General features: G+C 39.0%; 1 protein-coding gene across 3 annotated transcripts in view; it reads right to left on the bottom strand.

The window, feature by feature from the left end:
* Window positions 1-17,745, bottom strand: part of atf7ip (activating transcription factor 7 interacting protein) — a 45,124-nt gene that overhangs the window by 16,090 nt on the left and 11,289 nt on the right. Inside the window, exon 1 of one of the 3 annotated variants that reach the window (XM_056250481.1) lies at window positions 571-635. The exons of 1 other annotated variant lie outside the window; for it this stretch is intronic. Coding sequence is in view for 1 of the 2 variants with exons in the window: in XM_056250478.1 (XP_056106453.1) it covers window positions 113-178 (66 nt within the window). In the remaining variant the exon portion in view is untranslated. Of the gene's footprint in view, window positions 1-112; window positions 194-570; window positions 636-17,745 lie in introns of those variants that run through there. One more of the 3 variants, XM_056250478.1, reaches the window with a different exon arrangement.

The raw sequence follows: 17,745 nt of genomic DNA, 5'->3' as shown, positions 1-17,745 counted from the left end.
TAAGTTAATCTATTTATTTTAGTTAAATACATTTGGTAAGCACTGTTAACAGAAAAGGCCTAAGTATGTTAGCTCTACTACAAGGGTGCTCACAATCCTACTGGAGATTTACCTCTGTGCAGATTTGATTTTCAAGATTGTGTTTGGTTCCAAAAAAGGACCTGAACCAGCTAATCATGCTCCTCAGAATCACCTGTAAATTACCACAGGTGAGTTAAACGAGAGTTGAACCTAAATTCAGATGAAAGGAAAATTTCAGGACTGAGTACAACTGAACCACGTTATATCTGCCTAAATAAACTGGTTAAGAACCAACATAAATTTTTAGCACATATGTTAGACATTCATCAATAATCGCATTATGTAGCAAAATGTCTTTGTTTTTTTAAATACCCGCATTTTAAACTAACGGTAAAAAAATAAAAAATGACGCAAAAACATGTCTAACTTCGATAAATCACATGTAAATATATTGTGCAATCTAGTCAAATAAACCACATTCCCATAAGGATTCTAATAAAAAGAAACAAAACTACAAAAGTACAGGAAGACAGAGAGCTGTGACCTTACACTGCTATCCTCAAATGCAGGCCACCTTCTGCTTGGAGGAGAAACTTGCAAGCGTGACTAGCCGTCGTGCGATCAAAAGCCTAGCAGTAAAACTGAGCAGAGTTGGGGGAGGGGCAGGGCTAGGGCTGTACCATGGATTTTACAGGGGTGCAACCATTATTCATTTCAATAAGTATTAAACACACTAATATACAATATTTGACACTGACAAATGAGCTCAGCTGTACTATATATATCCACATAACTGCACAGGGGAGAAAAATGATTGTTCTCTTAGCATTACATTTATTACGGTTATACTTTTGGATTTTTCTTACCAAATTAAATAAAACATTTTGACAGAATTAAACATGAAACTGAAAACGGTTTTAAACAAACATTAGGTCTCAACATATCAAACTAGCTGAAACTAGTTCTAGAGCAAACTCAGTCACACTGCAGTGTAGCTCCACCCTCTTGCTGCAAAGTACCACAGCAGAGCAGACAACGGAAAATTACTGGAGAGTACAGAGCATACCATTAGAAGGACCGAGAGGGGGAGACACTCTTAACTTGGACGTTACAACGGTTCGAGTTCCAAACAGACATTAATTACAGGTCTTTTCCATCTGAGGTCCAACTAATCGAGAGTCTGCTATGTCTGCCAAACAGCACTGAGGTGTTCCAATCAGACCCAACTTTAAGCGCATATGAAGGCAGACGCAAATATTTTTTAATCGAAACATTAAATAATTTGGGATATGAATCTGTAATACGGCGGTTCTCAAACGCAGCCCATGATTACTCATGAGAGAATGCAAGCATGTCTAGTCACACTACCTCAAGGAGCACACAAAGGAGTTCATGGAAGGGGGAGGGGAACACACGTTGGACTCTTCCATGTTTGCAGTCGTCTTTAAAACGTGGACTTCTACACTAGAAAAATAGTAAGACTTTAATAGGACCCAACTATTATTTCTTTGAAAGACAGCAAGAAACACAACTGTCCTCAGCAACCAGAACAGTTTGCAAGACCTTGCCATGATTGAACAAGCAAAGCCAAACTCCACAAAACTGCAGGCTTTCGATTAAATTATGCATTGCGAAAAAGTGAAGCATATAATAAAACAAAATCAAATAAATAAAAGCAGTCAAATTTTAGGGGGATAAAAATCATGATCGTGAGAACACTCTCGCTTCCCCCACTTTTGCAGAACATGTAAGAAAAAAAAACTGTAGAAATTAATAGACAGGGTCAGGGAATGTACTAAATCTGCCTAAATTAACACACAATCACAATTTAATTATAGTGTGTTTCTGCATTAACAGATCTAGTAGCTTATAAATTTAACGGGGCTTATGCTCTGCCAAGCTTCATCTCAACAGCTTGGAATTTTCCGATTCGTGTGTAGCACTAGCTTTCAATGCAGAGAACACACTCAATCTGCTAGTCAGTTGGTTGCCTCAGTAGTTTCAATAATCAGAAAGCCAGCTTTAGCAGCAAGTTCTGAGTCTATATAGCCGTTTCAGTAGTGCGAATTCACAAATGGCAAGAGGCATTAATTTAAAATCTCAGTAATGTTCTGCCCAAATGCTAATTCATATCAGCAAGCTTTTCATTGTTCAGGATACAGTGTATCCAATGGCTTTTTATTTATTTATTTATTTTATTTCTCTGGATGCAGGCCCACATGCTGCTTTTACCCTGCATAAGTAGCCACAGATTCGTCTGCACCGCTAATCAGAGACTACGACACGCTGCTGCTGAATCTACAGCACCACGGAAAGAGAAATTATAGTTGAGCTGAGTTGTGACTTGTGAGTTCACACTGTGTGAAGTGAACGTGATGAGAAAGAAGCCAAGGAGAACTGCGAAATAATACTGATAATATGAACAAACCGAATAAACATTTTTACTGCATTGTTCTCGCTGGATGCACACAACAAAAGACCTCTGTAGTCTTATTTGTGAACAAATAACTATGTGCTGATTCTTTTTTAAAGAATAAAAAAAGTTGAGTTATCAGGTTGAATCAGTCTAATGACTCACTCGATGAATTAGCATCTGACTCACTGTCAGTTACTGTCATTTTAGTCATCATGTGCAACTCAAGATGAACAGAGAATGGTGGTATTGACTAAGACTTCACATGACATACTATAGCAGGTTCTGTGTGGGCATCTCAGTACTAGTAACTGGTACTGGAGCAGATGTCAGCTAACTCAATGTGTTAAGTCAATACAAAAAGAACAACACAAAATTGCATAGGCTACAATCAGGGTGTAAAATGAGATGATCTCATTTTAGAAGACCTGAGACTTTTGCTAGAGTCCCAGAACTACACATTTTTACAGTTATGGAGAATATTGGTATTTATTTGCCTTTATTATTTAGCATTGGTTTAGACTCATATTTATTTATAGCTTTATTCTCATCTATTTTTGTAATTCAGTATTGTGGGACTGCTAAAATTCTTGGCTCCTTATTCAACATTTGCATTTATATAATTTAAAATGGTATGTCCCATTCAACAAAAGCATTTTAAAATGAATAAATGCAAAATGCAATTGTTGCAGTATTTGCAAGTGCACAACAAAAAGTTTAGTCAAAAGACAAAAAAAAAAAAAAACGTTTTGAAGAAATTCTTCAATGCAGTTTAACCAATCAAAAACTATTTGCTGCTAGCATGAAATACATAAGATATGCCAAGATCCTCCCCCAATCTTCACTGGGATGAAGAGAACACACCCAAGTTAAAAACATAAATGGAATATACCATTTTTCTAATTTGTAGGGCAGCACAAACATCCATGCCAAAAAATAAAATATAAAGTATTATTAAAGAGGTTTTCTGGTGTGGGTACAATGGGTACAAACATGACCTGCATGTACATCTTAAAAACTAATAATTCAATAACTCCCTAAAGCCCCCCAAAAAAACAGCTTTCCTCTTGTAATGCTACTGTATGCACAGTCAGCTAATGACAGACACAACCGGCAGAAACCGGCTGAATCCAGTTGAGACTGGCTTAGCTGTGGGTTGTATGTCATAGGTCTCGGTCATGTGTCAGTCTTTGTTCCTGATAACATACACTAACTAACTAGCGGATCAAGCTACAAAATTAAATTTTATAATGACCTGATCTAAAATTTCCTTGTTCTGTGTAATAAATGATTACTTTCCAAAACTAACAAAATGATCATACAAGTGCATGAAATGAAACATTTCACGCATTGAAGCCTAAATCCTCCAAGAATGACTGAAACCAAACACGGCACAACAACATTAAACCGTGTACACGGTGCAGCTACCATGGAGAGCCAGAATTACAGCGAAGTCTCTTTAAGATCCCCTCCCCCGCTCTGCCATTTCATACTAGTTGCTCTGCACTGCAATAACACAAAATGGCCACCAGCTCGGCTGCTGGCAAGCCAAACAACTGCAGCTGCACAAATCATGTAAATTAAACAGGAAGAAATGACTAAATTAAAATAAAGTGCCTTTGTTTCAGGGCTGTCTGATGGAGTGTCTAGCATGCATTAAGCATGTTTCTTCACATCTGACGTTCCTTGCATCCAGTTCGTCCACACAGGAGCTTATTTATTTGCTTTTAAAATGGTCAGCTTTTAATCATGCTGCATCATCAAGATCGCACAACTACTACAGAGGGCATAGTCTGTTCAGTTATTCAAGCCTTGGTCTTCTGTATTCAGGATCACAATGATGGTCTTCGCTATGCATCAGATGCAGGCTTACTCCTGTGATTCTTCTGAGATATCTGATCATACTTCAGTCTTGTGCCATTGCTTCATACTTGTGCATTGGAGTATTAATGGAGGGCTTTTAAAGGGTTCTCTCTTCAATCCATGCAGACGAGACGTCCCATACCGTTGTCACCTTGCACTCAACGAGTGACAGTTATGGAATAGTAGCAATGTCTCTGGACATTAACTGCATGCTCTGTTTTATAGATAAATGCAGGTCATGCTGTATCAGAAATATTGTAAGGTGAAAAGGCTAATAGCATGTACTAACACGTTGTCCACACCGCATTCAAGTGGCACGTCACATCAAAATGTAATCACCCCCATTCTAATTTATAAAAGCCGTCTACATTGGAAGCACCTGATGCCTTTAGTTTACAAACACCCCGTTTTTATGTATGCCATGCAACACAGCTACTCCAGCCACTTTTACCCATCCAACTGATATAAAACTATTCATTATTCATATTTAAATCATTTAAGTTCTGAACCTTTTCTCAAAGGCCAGCTGGATTGATTTTTCTGGTCTGTAGTTTGGTCTGGTATCGCTTTATCTTAGTTAAAACAATACAGAAAATGTGCGATTAAAAAAATTGCTCATTTTAGCTCATGTAAGGAGTTTTTATTTGTAAGGAGTACATCTAAGCAGTTATCACGTTACTTCATTAAAATTTAGCTTTCAAGTTTACATTTCATTGGACCAAGCACTTTGTTGTGACATGCCACTATACAGCTTTCAGTATTCAAGCTGTAACACAAGGGTGCTCAATCTTTTGTATAAACTAGCTTAGTTCGGCCTCTAAACAGGCACACAAGGAATCTAATCAAGATCCTCAGGATCTTGTAAATTACCAGCAGGTGCGCTAAGGTAGGGACTTTAACCGCTGCTGAAAGGAAAATCTCCAGGAGCAGGATTGAGTACACCTGAAAGACATGCCAAAATCAACTGATTGAAAACCAATCAACTGCTTTTAGTTTAGCATATAGTCATACATGTGACACAGCTAAAGAAAAATGGTTTTTATACTAAACACTTTTATACTAATGCGCAGTGAATCGCAAGCACCCCACTTGCTGCGTTATTGTATTTTGTTAATTTCATATATTTTACATAGTTCTATAAATCATGCACGGAAAGACACTAATGAAAATACAAACAATTAAATAAGTACAGGAAGACAGAGAGCTGTGACCTTACAGTACTACCCTCAAATGCAGGCCACCTTCTGCTTGGAGGAGAAACTTGCAAGCGTGACTAGCCGACGTGCGATCAAAAGCCTAGCAGTAAAACTGAGCAGAGGTGGGGGAGGGGCAGGGTTAGGGCTGTACCATGGACTTTACAGGGGTGCTACTCATTTCTATCAGTAATTACACTAATTACTTCTCACTGAAAAATTAGTGCTAATATAGGTCTAACTGCAAGGGGAAAAAACTAATTTTCTCTTAACTTTAATTATTCAGGTTTGACCTTTTTCCTTACTAGATTAACTTTGAGGTGGATGGATGTGCTGTGAAACAGAATTGAAACCGAGAACTGTAAAAACATAAATTAGGTCTCAACATATTAAACTAGCTGAAACTAGTTCTAGAGCAAACTCAGTCACACTGCAGTGTAGCTCCACCCTCTTGCTGCAAAGTATAACGCCAGAGCAGACAGTGGAAAATTACTGGAGAGTACAGAGCATACCATTAGAAGGACTGAGAGGGGGGAGACACTCTTAACTACATGAGTTCCAAACAGACATTAACTAGTTGTCATTCTAAGGTCCACTTACTCAGAGGTCCAACATATCCGCAAATGACCATTGAGTTTGTCGCAATCCTCTCCAATCAGTGCCCCTCAGCTTTAACGAAAGCGTGCACATATAGACGCAAAAAAATGTGTTAACACAAAAATACAATTAACTGTGGAAATACAAGTCTGTAATACAGCGGTTCTCAAGCTTAGCCCAAGATTAGTCATGAGAGAACTCATGCACGTTTAGGAGCACACAAAGAGTAGATGGAAGGGGGAGGGAAGCATAGCTTGGACTCAACCACGTTTGCAGAGGTTCTTTTAAAACATGTTTATTTCAAACCAATAAAGAATATTAACATCCTCTGTCTGGATCACTGTTGAATCCTGTAAAAACACTGAAACAATATACTGCCCTCAGTGACCAAAACAGCCTGCAAGACCTTGTCACAAATCAACAAGCGATTGAACAAACTAGCATTTCCAAGAACACAAACAAATCAAGTAGAGACCACGATGAGAAACAGAAGTACTTAAACATTAGCTGGGGTAAAACTCATGGAAGTGAGAACACTCACCCCTCCCCCATTGCTGCAGAATGTGCAGTCAAAACGGGAGAAAGGATAGGCATGGATCGTACTATTATTTTAAAAGGGGTGTGGAGAGATCCATTAAAAGGAAGTAGTGCAAGGAAGAGGGCGACAAGCTAGGCTATTTATAATCTCCGCATTTCCATCCGGGCCACTAGAACCCTAGAATATCAAACTCTGAATATAAACACTGACAGAGGGTCAGACTACGTGTAAAAAAAAAAAAAGAGAAAAAAGCCAAGAACAGGGATGGGCAACTTTGATTAGCTTGTTCAGGTGTGTTTGATTAGGGGTTGGAGCTAAACTCTGCAGGACAGTGACCCTCCAGGACCAAAGTTTTCCATTCGTGGCCAAGAAGGATTAATATGACATTTTGAATCAAGCTCTTCCCAAATGCTTATAAATTATCAATGCAATGCACCATGCAACATTCAGCGGACATTACATCCAACGGTTTGATGTTTGTGGCTGCCTCTCTGGATGAATGCTCACGTGCATGTTTTACCCAGCTCAAACAGGTATCCACAGTGTTTCCTGCACCGCTAATTAGAAGCACCAATGCACCTCTGCTGAATCTACAGCGCTATAGCAAAGGATTTTTTTTATTTTTGCCTAGCAGTGAGCTTGCAGTCTAAATTGAATGAGATGAAATAGAAAAAATATGCATTCACACACTTTACATTTTGCATAGTGCAAGTGCATAGAACGGCATGACCAAAACATTGCTGATTAAATAAATGTTAAAAAGTGTTATTCTGTAATTTCTATATTATTTAAGGTTAATTAAAAGCAGCTATTTCTTAAAAGAATTGATACACAACTACAACTGACTTAAAAAGGCAGGGTAGGCCGTTTTTTTCTAAAACACTTTTCCCCAAATTTGTTTAAACTGTCTTTGTAAGTACTCTGAAAAGGAGAGTATAAAAATCGAGTGTCTGTAGTCCTCTCAGGGCTGCAATAAACACAGCTACTCTTTCCATTCAGAACGAATGAAATGATTGGCTGGGCGACTGTCACTCTCCCTCGCTACCATGGCTACCACCCCTGCTGCTACAGGAGCTGCCCACATGCGCGCACTAGGTTGACCACCGAATTCGCGTCAAATGCGTGAATGCACAAAAAGCACCAAATAAAATCAAAAACGCTGCTCCATTATCGCTGCTAATATCGCATTGCCATTACTCTGAACTCTAAGTTGCTTTCGATAAAAGTTAAATGAATTTATATAAATGTCAATCCTTTGATATTTGCTACTGCTTAATAAAACTAATCAATAGATTCCTTAAACTGGATAATATCATAGAATGGCTTAGAGAAATAGCTGCAAAAACAAACTGCTGCTAACACAACCAAAACCCCACCCCAGTCCTGACTGAGAACAAAAATTAATAAGTAGAAACAGAGATCCCTGGAAATGGAATATAGCATTTTCTAAATATCAGAGGAGCAGAAGCATTAGGATCTAATCCATGACAAACATGAAATCCAAGATATATTAAAACAGAGAGCATTGTTAGTTAAAAAAAGTTTGCATTGAAACAGATATCATTTTCCAATGCTATTGTATGCTCAGCCATCTCACAGATATAACCGGCTGAAACCAGTTGAGACTACTTCAGTTATTGGTTGTTATAGAACTCTCATGTAATCGGTCAGAAGTTGAAGGTTTCTGTTAAAAGATACTAAAACTAGCCATCTGATCTACCAGATTACAATTCAATAGTAAAATTTTTACAATTGTAGAATAATGAATTTTGAGCCATAAAATGTTATTACTTTCAAAGCCCACAAAATTGTCAAACAGGTGCAGGAAATGGAAAATTTTTCATGCACTAGTGCTTAAAATTCTCAAAAACGGCACAACAGCAGTGAAGCATGCACACTACAGCTACCACTGAGAGCCAGACTCGAGCAAGGTCTCTTTAAGAGCCCCTCCCCCATTCAGCCATTTCATACTCTGCACTGCAATAACACAAAATGGCCACCAGCTCGGCTGATGACAAAGAAAACAGCTGTAATCGCAGTGTTTCTGTAAATTAGGCTAAGTGAGAAGAAACAAACATAAAAGTGTCTTGATCTCAAAGGTTGCCTGAATAATAATCAAGCCTGTTTTTTTTTTTTTTATCCTCAGGTCAAGGTCACCCATGGTCTTATTTGTCTTTTTCAAAATTGTTATCTTTTAATACCGTTCCATCATCAAGGTTATACAACCTCAACACAGGGCACAGCATGCCCAACATTCAAGGTTCATCCTACAACCTAATCTGATTGTGTTGTTTTTGCTTCTTCATCCTCTACAGAACGTATACTGTTGTTGCTGAAATCTTGCTCACTAATTAAGAATGAAAACAGCATGACTGTTCCAACAGCTGCCACATTTCCCGTCATGCATTGCAAAGCTTCATTCTGACAACGAGATTCAACGTGAAGCTCACCGAAATAAGAACAGAAGTACAGCGCAAATATACACACTCATAAAAGATTGAATTAAGGTGCAACTTACAGTTTCGCAAACTGCACTTCGAGAGTTGTTGTAGCGTACCAAAAATGCTGTTGCACAAGTATGCATTGCATTCTCAGTGTTGCCACTGAGGGCACTAAAGCAGACATTAGTGTAAACATCTACTATAGCATTCTTCCCTGAGGCTAATACGTCATGTTAGAGCAACAGTCCTGCGTTTACATGGACCCTAATAATTAAATTGTTATCAGACTAGTAGCATAGTCTGAATAAAAAGTCACATGTAACCCCGTCAATGGGAATGAATTGGCCTAATGGTTTAAAACTTTTCAAATCCATTCGATAGAACATGTAAACACTTGATCGGATTAAAAACCGAAACTGGAATGTTCTGCGCATGTGCAATGACGTAATGACGTAAAGACGCTTGGAACGAGCTGGTGATTTTGTTGAATATAAATGTTTATCGTGTCAATCTAAAATTCTCATTCCACTCATCATCTGTGATGATTTCATTCCGATTGAAACAAAAGGTGTCCATGTAAACGTAGCTAGTTTGACAGGGCTTGACATTTACTTTTTTGCTCACCAGCCACTGTGGCTAGTGGTTTTCCAAAGTTACTAACCACTCAGCATTTTCACTGGCCACAATTTTGACAATCGATTACATGGGAAAAAACTTCCATTTGTATATTTTTATCTCATAAATTTGGCAGCAGGTATATTAGGCTGCTGTCACTTTAAGACCTAACGCACGGATCCATTACTGTTACACATGTGTTTTCTTTCTCAACTGTTTCTCTTAAAACATAACACTGTGTTTACGTGAAAACTTGCCAAGACTGGCATTTTGACAGGGCCCCAGACTAACTTTTCCACTGGTTGCACTGGTGCTACCAACTTTCTTCGTTGGTCGCACCAGCATATGATTTGGTCGCACCTATTTATTTATTTTTTGCTACATGCCATGGGATTAATCAATGCATGCTGATGAAAAGTGGTCTTAATCTGCATACCATAGTTTTGCACTGATGTAAAAAGACTGACACAAGACCTCATGTTAGCAAAATGTTTTAATCTTTTAACGATCAAATCAAAATATTCTCAAAAAAAACTATTAAAAAGTTAAAAGTAAAAAGATGACTGTGAAAAATAGTAGTATTTAATTAAATGCCTTTATGGTGAGATAGGCCCTACTACATTTTATTTAATTAAATGCATTTATGATGAAATTCATTGTCATGTCAATTTGTGCTCATTTTGACCACGAACTATGCGCTGTCACTTTAATTCAGCACATGCAGCACAGAAAAAATAGACTCGGTGTGTAAACGATCTCTGCACTGCTACGCAGCGCTCCTGGAACGGATGCAGTGTGAAAATACCGTGTCAGGCTACACAAATATTGATCTTGACATTGTTAGCCTCTTGTCTTTTTTACATGTCGTACACTGTACATTTAACTTACACTTATTATGACGTTTCATCAGTGTGCAATGCGCGTGACGTCACGTGTACGTTCGTTAATAAATAAAATGCAAGTGTCTTGCAGAAGAACATTGTAGCCGGAGATACTTCTCTTCGTTAATGTCTATGGCGAGTCACGCAGGCACTGGGCAACTCCGCAGCCGAGACGACCCCGGGATAAAATAGTCAGAATATAAACACTTATTATAGGCGTACCGTAGTGATTCAGTATAAGTCAAAAACACAGTTTGGAAAATGGATTCATGATGTACTTGTTCATTTTGAACATACGGACAGCAGCAGCTGCTGACACAACAGCGTTCTGTTGCGCATGCGTGAATTTAACTGAGTACATGACCATGCACTCGCACAAATGCGACCACAATTTTAACTCGCGCCATTCTCGCACATATGCGAACATTTTGGTCGCAGTCTGGAACCCTGTTTGACATTATTTTTTGTATATTTGACTGTTTTTCTAAGCAGCGAAAAATTACTCAATTTAGTACTGAGGCGGCTTTATGTTCGCGCACCTTCTGTGTGAGCACAAAATCTGCGGGTATTACTCAATTAAATTAATTGTCGGCTAATTGAACATTGCGAACGTGACACGAGATTCTCACGCGAGAGAGCTGACACAAACTTGAGGCGGCAAAAAAGAAACCAAACATGAGGCGGTCAAAACGGAGGGGAGTGCATCGATATTGACTACCAGCTATACAGCATGCTAACCTCGAAAATCCAGCTGTATTCTAACAATAAGTTAGCTCATACCTGTCAACACTCCCGTTTTTCCCGGGTTTCTCCCGTTTTTTAGCCCTATCTCCCGGACCCCTCCCGGTTTGTTATTTTTTCCGGGAAACTAGTCTAACTGTCTATCACACGTTCTACCGTCCACATCGTTACTTAAGCCCCTTTCACACAGCGCGTTGATCCCGGGAAATTGCCAGAACGCAAACACGACCAGGGATTGATGCAGGGATCGATGCCGGGTTGGGGACCTATAGTAACATTGCCGGGATCAGTCCCGGAACGCGCGCTGTGTGAACAAAAGCCGTAACCAATGCCGTGTCGTAATGATGACGCTGAAGTGAAGTGAAAGCAGGCTAGTGAAACGGTACGTAATGCGCTAGTTTATGATCGAATCAGAGAAAAAAAAATGCACAAGCGTGGTTTCTCCAGAGAGAAATCACAGCTCATAAGCAAACTATACACGCTGCTGAGACATTACATGTCACATCGATGTCACGTGTCTTTACAGGATTTTTACGGGTTGTGTGTGAACGCACTCTCTGATTCCGGAAAATCACTGGCAGTGTGAATGAACCAAAGTCAAACGAACCCGGGTCAAATCCCGGGTCGCTTTATCCGTGTATTTTCCGGAATCTCTGTGTGAAAGGGGCTATAGTAAACAAAATAAGATAAAAAATTTGCATCAAAAAGAAATTACCCGCATACATGGGGTGTTCGCATAGACAGTAAAAGGGGTGTTCGAGGCGCACGGCACATACAATACAATACTGCCGCCGATAGTTCAACAGAGAGCGCACAGCTCTTAAAGGGGCCACACCTTATTTCCACTCGTTACAAGTTGTACATTTTACTCCCCCGCTCAGCCTATATTATAAGTGCTGCTGCTAATGTTTCAAGTTTTTTATATAAGATGTTTACCAGATAGATTATTATATGTAGGCTTAATATAGTGTAGGTAGGCTAAGCCTACCCATATAGATTTTATTTAAAATTTATTTTATGTTGCTTAATGTTTCACATGCAACAGGTGAGCCAGTGCACAATCATTTTTTATGTACTTTAATTTTCTGTGCATCATTTATTTAGTTAAACTACATAAATGCCATAATCTCTAACGTATCCCAACTGTTACAATAAAACATCAATTGAGCAATATAACATGCATTTTTATTCAGTATATAAGAAATATTTTGCTTTTTATGCTAAATTGATACCGTGAGAAATTTACATTCTCAGGAAAATAGCCACTTATCAGTTAATCGTTAATCGATCGATAATGTTGATCAACTAATGATTAATGAATTAATCGATAATTTGCATCCCTAGTCTAAACCTACCTTTCCACTACTTCTCTGACTGAACATTACATTTTGGGCCACTTTTGCATTTCAAAACTCACAAAATTGTCATACAGGTGCATGAAATGGAAAAAAATATTGCACTACAGCTTAAACTCCTTCTAGAATGACCAGAAACTAACACGGCACAACAGCAGTGAAGCATGCACACTACATCTACCACTGAGAGCCAGACTCGAGCAAGGTCTCTTTAAGAGCCCCTCCCCCATTCAGCCATTTTATACTCTGCACTGCAATAACACAAAATGGCCACCAGCTCGGCTGGTGACAAAGAAAACAGTTGAAATAGCAGTGTTTCAGTAAATTGAGAAGAAATAAACATAAAAAGTATCATGATCTCAAATGTTGTCTAATTTAGTCTACAGATTGAAATAATCTAGCATGTGTTTCTTATAAAACAGCCTTGTTATCTTTTAACACCTTTCAATCATCAAGGTTATACGAATTCAAGACAGGTCACAGACAGTACGTCAAAACATTCAAGCTGGTTTAACCCAAAACCTAATCTGATTGTTGTTTTTTAGCATCCTCTGAAAAATGTAATGACTATTGTGGCTAAAATTTTGCTTACTAATTAAGAATGAAAACAGTATGACAGTTTCAACAGCTGCCTCTCATTTCCCGTCATGCATTTCAAAGCTTCATTCTGACAGCAATTCAATGTGAAGCTCACCGAAATAAGAACAGAAGTACAGTGCAAATATACACAATCATAAAAGACTGAATTAAGGTGCAACTTACAGCTCCTCAAACTCCATTCAGAGAGTAGTTGTGTACCAAAAATGCTGTTACACAAGTATGCATTGCATTCTCAGTGTTGCCACTGAGGGCACGAAAGCAGACATTATTAAATGACTACTATGGTCATTCTTCCTTATGAGGCTAAAACTGTTATGATAGAGCAACAGTAGCCGTGTAGTAATACAGCAAAGCAATCTAAAATTCTCTTTCCACTCATCCTCTGTGCGTCTGTATTCATGCAGTGTGCACATTTTACAACTCAGAAAGAATATAAGTTCCAATTTGAAGCTTGAGACATAAACACGCAAATCATCCCGATGACTTTATTTATCATTCATAACACTATGTTCGAATTCATCACTCTTGAATTATTTCATTCCGACTGAAACAAAAGGAGTCCATGTAATCGTAGCTAGTTTGAAGAGAACCTTGTTGAGCAAGTAAGGGTTCACTTTGTTTATTGAAAAAAATGGTCTAAACTTTCTACTCCTTCTCTGACCCTTCAACTGATGGTTTAATTTTTGGGCCACTTGTGCATTAAGACTAAAATGTAAAAATCCATTATTGTGATTGGCTAAAATCTTTGCAAAGGAAATTATCAATGTCTCCTCGATTACGAACAAAACGGTTTTCAAAACTCCGGATAGAACTGTACTAAATTGGCACCAAGTCTACAAAAGACACAATTTGATGAAAACCAAAATTATAGGCTATACCATCTAAAAAGCTGCCAACACTGAAAATAATGCAGACTTAAAGGGATACTTCACCTCTGGAAAGATGAATGTGTATTTAAAATGGGTCATTTATGTAGAAGAAATGTGAAATTATTTTTGAATTTGGAGCTGAAATGTATTTTTGGCTTATGTGGATGAAAGACAACAACTCCCAGAATGCACTTGCTTCGCTGCCCTAGGAGGCCACGCCTACCGGTAACAGAGCGCAGTAGTTAAACAACAAGTCTAGGCTACTAGTGAGTCTCTGTGATGAGTCTGCCCGAAAATGTGTTTCGAGATCGCCCAAAATGTCCGGGATTGGGGTTTTGCGTTCTACAGTCGCCATTCATTATGTTTACTGTGGCGAGCAGGACAAGGCTAGGGCAGCGGGAGAACGGCGCGAGGCCGGTGGCGTGATTACCGATGAGCGACACCTGTAAGACGCACCGGTCTCGTATCTCTCACGGAGGATTTTCTCATTTTCTTAGCAATGTTAAAACGCATCAACCGATCACTTGTTTAGCGCTCATGTAAACACTACATTCAGATTCACCAATCGGAATGAATTCAGTTAGATTGAAACAAAAGGTGTGCATGTAAACAATGAATGGTGACTGCAAAAAGCAAAAGCTGAATCCCGGACATCGACGGCTGGACATGTCCGGGAAAAAGAGGATGGTAACCCCTGCTACTCAGCTTTCTCCACAGAACAAGAGCCTGCTAGCTTAGCTTCCAAAAAAAGATGGCTGACACTACATTCTGTGAGTCAGATCCCACCCTCTATGGGCGGGTTGAAAACATGCGGAACAGCCCCTACTACTGACTGTAGTCTTTAGCCTCTGGCCAAAAAATTCTCAGATGACGCAAAATGACGATTTTTGCGTCATCGGAGGATTTTTTCCAGACAAAAAATACATAAATCTCTCGGCTCAGGGGGATATGAGGGTGGAAAGCATGGTAATTCGAAAATACTACAGGTTTTCTACTAATACAAAGCTTAATGCTGAATCCTGAAGTATCGCTTTAAGGCCCGTTCACACCAAGGACGATAACTATAAAGATAACGATATAGTTCTAAAAATCGTTCTCAATATTAAAGAATAGCAGAGTTCACACCACAGCTTTAACGAAAATGGCACAGAGAAACGATATCGTTGGAATCACTTTCAGAACGATTTTATCCAGCTGATGAAAGATAAAAACATAGACAGCCAATCAGAATCCATCCTGCTGTAACGAACTCGAGCATTTAAAGTGACAGGCAAGCACGCACTTAGAATAAACAAAACTATATCGTCCGCTGGTGTGGACGCTAATATAGTTGTCTTTATAGTTATCGTTCTTGGTGTGAATGGGCCTTAACACTGGCTACAAACGTGAAGAGTTTATAAATCTGTCTCCAGGTATCCGTTTATGCACTTAGGTGATAATCAGCCAAGTATTACACATTACACACATGCTTTGCATTACATTACACCCTGCTTTTCAAACAAATATTAGCAAACCATTACATTAGAATTAAATTGTTTACTTACCGTCATCAGTCAGGTTGATTATAGTACTGTCCTATCTTTCAATAATAGTAACTTTGCAAATCCTGCCACATATTGTGAGTGTTTTACAAACAAATCAATGTTAAAATGTGCCAAACAAACAAATAATCCCACATTTACACAATCAGGCACATTGTTAGGCACATCCTTTGGAAATGCAGGCAAAGATGCAGTTTTCTACAACCAGGACCACAGCAATGTCTGGGGGAAAAGCAAAAACAGTACCAATTTCTGCCCTATCAGTGATGGATTACCTTAAAGTAACAACAGGGAACTTTTGCTGTCGGGGTGGGGTCCCCCTACAGTTGGGAAACAGTATTGTCCTCTTGACCTCTACTACTGTCGTAAACTCTGTCATCCTACATGCACGTGCATTTGTTGACAACCATGATAGCCCTGAACACTGTAGGAGGAGGTCACATGCAGGTGTTCTGCTTGCGTCGCGTGTGAAATGTCTTCATCCCAGGTACAGTGGCATATATTTCAGCATGTCATATGAATATAATTTCATGGGTTTTATTTTTTTCTAACGACAAATGATCGCGATGATCACGTTTACAAGCCAGCGTCATTATAGTAGCCTAGTCTATTGGTTACCGTTTTACTGAATCTATATGATACTTCAATGCAATGTTTGAGTGGTTGATAATAACCATATATCGTCAATATTATAATATCAAGCTACCATAAATGAATCTGCAAATTTTACAAATCGATTTGCATTATAGCTTGAGGCAAGACAAATAAACAAATATCACAGACATGTTAGGTATCCTAAAATATGATTTTGTACAACTTATATTTACTTGCAAGAATGTAGCCCCTACCAAACTTGTGCACACCGTTTAGACACAGGCTTTCGTTAGATTTTTTTTTTTTTTTTCAAGTCCGCATCGGTCGGGCACCCCTCCTCCTCCTTCAGCTCACGCCAGCGAGAAAATGCTGGCCCAACGTTGATCCTCGTTCTGCCTTTAACGCGATCAATTTCTCTTTTTCTCTTTTTGCTTTGCTCCGATAAAACCTTTGCTTTCTTGTTTTTCTGTGCTGCTTCGGCCATGACTATAACATTTGGCTCGCACGTCCGATTTTAAGGAAGTGGGGGTGGTGGTGGAAGTGACGTATATGCCGTAAAGCAGTCGAATTTTGTAGTTCTCTTTGTTCGCCGGTTACTACCCGAAACCCGAAGTTTAAAAGTACGATTAAAAACGCTACAGACCCCGTCAGGCTATGGCAGACGTGTCATTCAACCTATTGTAAGTCGATGTACCATCACAAGAGACGTGGAAGTATATTATGAAGGTTGAAAAGTAACCTAGTGCTGCTTTAACTGCTCTCTTTATCAATTCAACAAGACTATTACGCTTGTTGCAGGGGTGGGGTCATTCAAATGAACACCACATCCTGACATCACAATGTGATCTCTTTAAAAAGAGTCGTTACTGCAGAGTGAAATAATTAGATGCTCTATTTGGACCGCTAGCAAGTTTTGAGTTCTGTAACTTCATTGTGTACAATGACCCCTTATGCCAAAATATCAATGTAAATTTGATTCCTCAAGACATGAACCCTTTAAACGAGGGTTTAAACTGGACATGCTCTGAAAAAACGTTTAAACAGAGAACTGTTCAAAATAGCGTAATAAGTACGCAAAATATCAAACTACCTGAAACTAGTTCTGGAGACACAGTCACACTGCAGTGTAGCTCCACCCTCTTGCTACCAAGTAGCAGGCAGAGCAGGCAATGGAAAATTACTGGAGAGTACAGACCATACCATTATAAGAACTGAGAGGGGGAGACACTCTATCTTGTATCGGCAGAGAAAGCCAGGCGCAGGAAACAGCATTAAACGACACTGAGTTTTCATTGATTGGGAATGGTAAAAACAGTATCTAAACCCTTACCTTCTCCTGTAGTTCCAGCAGAACAGACAATAGCCAAGTAATGATATGACTGGGAAGAGAGATTGTGTAACATTTGTGTCCGTTTAGTGCTTATGTAACGAGTAACTTGATGTTGTATGATTACACATGAAAGTGAAAAATGCTTTTGTTGAC

Source organism: Rhinichthys klamathensis, unplaced genomic scaffold (genome assembly GCF_029890125.1).
Source record: "Rhinichthys klamathensis goyatoka isolate OS25496 unplaced genomic scaffold, OSU_Roscu_1.1 h1tg000069l_1, whole genome shotgun sequence".
NCBI classification, from domain to species: domain Eukaryota; kingdom Metazoa; phylum Chordata; class Actinopteri; order Cypriniformes; family Leuciscidae; genus Rhinichthys; species Rhinichthys klamathensis.
Note: the sequence above shows the minus strand (reverse complement) of the source record. Positions and strands in the feature narration are given on the sequence as shown.